Source organism: Peromyscus maniculatus, chromosome 4 (assembly GCF_049852395.1).
Source record: "Peromyscus maniculatus bairdii isolate BWxNUB_F1_BW_parent chromosome 4, HU_Pman_BW_mat_3.1, whole genome shotgun sequence".
Lineage (NCBI taxonomy): Eukaryota > Metazoa > Chordata > Mammalia > Rodentia > Cricetidae > Peromyscus > Peromyscus maniculatus.
In genome coordinates, this window is record NC_134855.1 from 64,279,399 (window position 1) to 64,282,987 (window position 3,589).

Sequence of the window (3,589 nt, forward strand, 5' to 3'; positions counted from 1 at the left end):
CCCAGCATACTTATAAATTCTTAAAAGTTGATTTATCAGTAAAAATTCCAATGATTAAAAGGGCTTCTACTACTCTAAATATGGCAGACAAAGATCCCAGTGTGTATGGAGGAACACAAGGCTCACTGTCCTTTAGGACAAGGTGGCATGGCTGTATGAGTCAGGAGGAAAACAAAGCCATGCCAGTGTAAGATCCTCAACTGCCACAGCTGTGAATAGTGCACCTCTTTCTCTAAAGGAAAACTAAGCAATTAACTGGTATTTCACTTTAAGAGGAACTCCCCAAGAAGGATGAGTCATCTGTGCCAGCAAGAGTGACACCAAAGATGGGTCCATTCAGAAATCATGGCTCTGAAATAGAACAGGAACAATTACCACCTGAGTGTCTACTAGAAATTAAATCCACACATGAGCCAAGGTGGTCCCCAGGGGTACTGTATATCTTTCTATTTCAGGAGTACTGAATGTCCAGCTATTACCTGTTGCTGGTAGAGTGATTTCCTTGGGAGGCTTTGATAAGTCACAAGCTAAAAGCCACCTCTATTTTCAAATGCAATTTGATGGAGCTCAATCAAGGTAATGTATAATTATGCTGCTAGAATATTTCTTAACTTGAAAATCAAGACAACCAAGCAAAAATCATGAAATTCTGGGAATATCACCTAAATATAAGCTAAATACTTAGTACAACTACTGTATTCATTTTCTTATCTGTGAAATGAAATAATACATATTTCAAATAATATAAATAACAGTAATAGTGCTATTAATGTGTTTGACATTGTCTTAAAACTAGTACTAATAAAAGTGAGAAAAAATGGGGATATTTGTCTGTTGAAATTTATTTACTGGTATACTAATTCAAAGTAGAAAATAATGTACTCAATGATGTATAGATGAAATAGTTTAGAGAAAAAGGAAAATATGGATGAAATTCTCAGAATTTCAGAGAGAATCACAGAGAAAAGTTTCACATGAAGAAGAACACTACAGAAGCATAGTTTGTGTAACAACTTATATTTCTTATCTTAAAGTTAATTTAATAACATATATCAGGTTTGTTTTTCATATGCATGTCAATTTAACCTAAGTACTCCTTTGAACAGGAAAGTGATATAACTCTGAGCTGCATATCCTGCCTGAACTAGTATTTTTGTACATTGGATCAGTTAGTTGAAAAGTTTACTGAGAAGGTTGCTGAGGCTAAAGTTTTCATACCTGACATACTTGAGAGGAGAGGGGTAAAAAGTAGAGTCATAATAAACTATCTTTTCATCAGAAAATATTAGCTTCAGAATATTAAGTCTAATTAAAATATTAAAATGAAGACTTAAATCATTTTTACTGAGTGGTCACAATTTTCAAGGGAAAAAGTTTTGTAGATAAAATGATGGAATATAAATAAAAATATTATAAACTGGGACAGAATGTTAAAAAATAAGGTAACATAACTATCTCTCAGTGATAAAATGATGTTTGCCCATAATATACAATAATAAATTACATGTGTATCATAATACATCAATAAGATACATGGTACTTATATATTGGATTGATTTCAGCAACATATTCAGTTTTGACGTGTCAAATATTGGAGTTAGACTAAGGTGAATGGGCCTTTAATGTACGTTGTGGCATGTATGCTTATGATTCAGTTATGGTGTTAATGCAGTTCAAATTACAATGGAATTAACTATTTCAATTTTACCATGTCTGCAGATGAAGACCAATTTAAAACAGAAAAATCAAATGTCTCTACACTGATAGAATTTATTCTTCTGGGATTTTCTGATGTTCCTAGTCTGCAGTGGATGCTGTTTATAATATTTTTGTTCATGTATCTGACTATTCTGATGTGCAACAGCATTATAATACTGTTAGCAAAAACTGACCCTGCTCTCCAGACCCCTATGTATTTTTTCCTTAGCAACTTTTCCTTTTTGGAAGTCTGTTATGTAACAGCTACCATCCCAAGAATGCTTATGGATCTTTACACCCTAAAAGGAAATATTTCTGTGCTTGCCTGTGCAACACAAATGTATTTTGTCCTTATGTTAGGAGGCACAGAGTGCCTCTTACTGGCAGCAATGGCTTATGACCGCTATGTGGCCATTTGCAAACCTCTTCAATATTCTTTACTCATGAAGGATAAAGTATGTTTGCAGCTTATAGCTGCCTCCTGGATCAGTGGGATTCCAGTAGAAATTGGGCAGACCTACCAGATATTCTCTTTGCACTTTTGTGCTTCTAACAAAATTGATCACTTCTTCTGTGACATCCCCCCACTACTCAAGCTTGCTTGTGGTGATACTTTTGTAAATACAGTAGCAGTCTATGTCGTTGCGGTGGTGTTCGTCATGGTTCCATTTCTTCTGATCATTGGCTCCTATGTCAAGATTATCTGCAACATTATGAAACTTTCCTCAGCCAAAGGGAGGGCCAAGGCCTTTTCCACCTGCTCGTCTCACTTGATAGTTGTAGTCTTGTTCTATGGAACTGCTAGCATCACTTATTTACAACCCAAATCAAATCAGTCAGAAGGAATAGGGAAGCTGCTCTCTCTTTTCTACACCATTTTGATTCCAGCTTTGAATCCTCTTATCTACACTCTGAGGAACAAGGACATCATGATGGCATTGAGAAAACTGCAAAATAAGTTACTGACAAGGTGGGAAAGCTTAAAATAGGAAAATACAGATGCATACAAATGAAAACTCAAGCTTGGTGTTGCAAAATTTAATGCTGAAGTTCAGTTTTGTGATTAACAAATTACAATGTTTTAAAAGACACTTGTTTCATAGAAGTTATTGTGTTGAGTGTAATCAGCATAAATGAACTAACTCATTGTGAAAATGTCATGTTTTTGTTTGTTTTTTGGAGATAGGGTTTCTCTGTGTAACAGCCCCAGCTATCCTGGAACTTACTCTGTAGACCAGGCTGGCCTTGAACACAGAAAATATTATTGGGATCCATCAGTGCTCTCATTGTTAACTATTGTGTTTTCAGGCAACTTGTGCAGCTCAATGTAAGATAGTTAGGTTACCACCAAGTTTTGGGGTCATTTGCTAAAAGGAGCTTTGTCTAACAGTCTTAGTCCTCCTTTGATTTTCTGTCTTCTGTTCTTAAATTTGGATTTGTCATGGCTGTTCACATCCTTCAGTGTTTTGGAGTTGTTGCCTTCCTTCATTTGTGGCTAAGTGACCCTGACCTCAGATTCATCTTGACACAATGCTCCCTGTGTCTGTTTTCTAAACTTTTACATTTGTGCTTTGCGACTATTTGGGTTGATTTGGTTCCCATAATGACTGATATTGATCATATTTTAAATTTAGTTTTTTCGAAAAATTGGTTTGTGAAAATAGATGACTTATTTTTCTCTGCCTTTAATCTGTCTTTTTCCATTTTTCTATGTTTTCATAGTCCATATAATTTCCAACCTGTATATCTGTTCATGCTCTTACTGTCCTATATTTTATATTTCTCTTACAACTCTTACAACTTTTAACTGTCTATTTTACTTTCAGGTCTTACCTTAGCAATCTGTTTAGAAGTGGAAGTTACTAAAGATTTCAGATTAAAATGTCAATCT

General features: G+C 34.9%; 1 protein-coding gene across 1 annotated transcript; it reads left to right on the forward strand.

Moving 5' to 3' along the window:
• Positions 1 to 1,709: 1,709 nt before the first annotated feature.
• LOC102927457 (olfactory receptor 10AG1-like) lies at positions 1,710 to 2,687 on the forward strand. The gene has a single exon (XM_006989773.3). It carries the CDS (start codon positions 1,710 to 1,712, stop codon positions 2,685 to 2,687), a length of 978 nt encoding a protein of 325 aa, XP_006989835.2.
• The last annotated feature ends 902 nt before the right edge of the window (positions 2,688 to 3,589 follow it).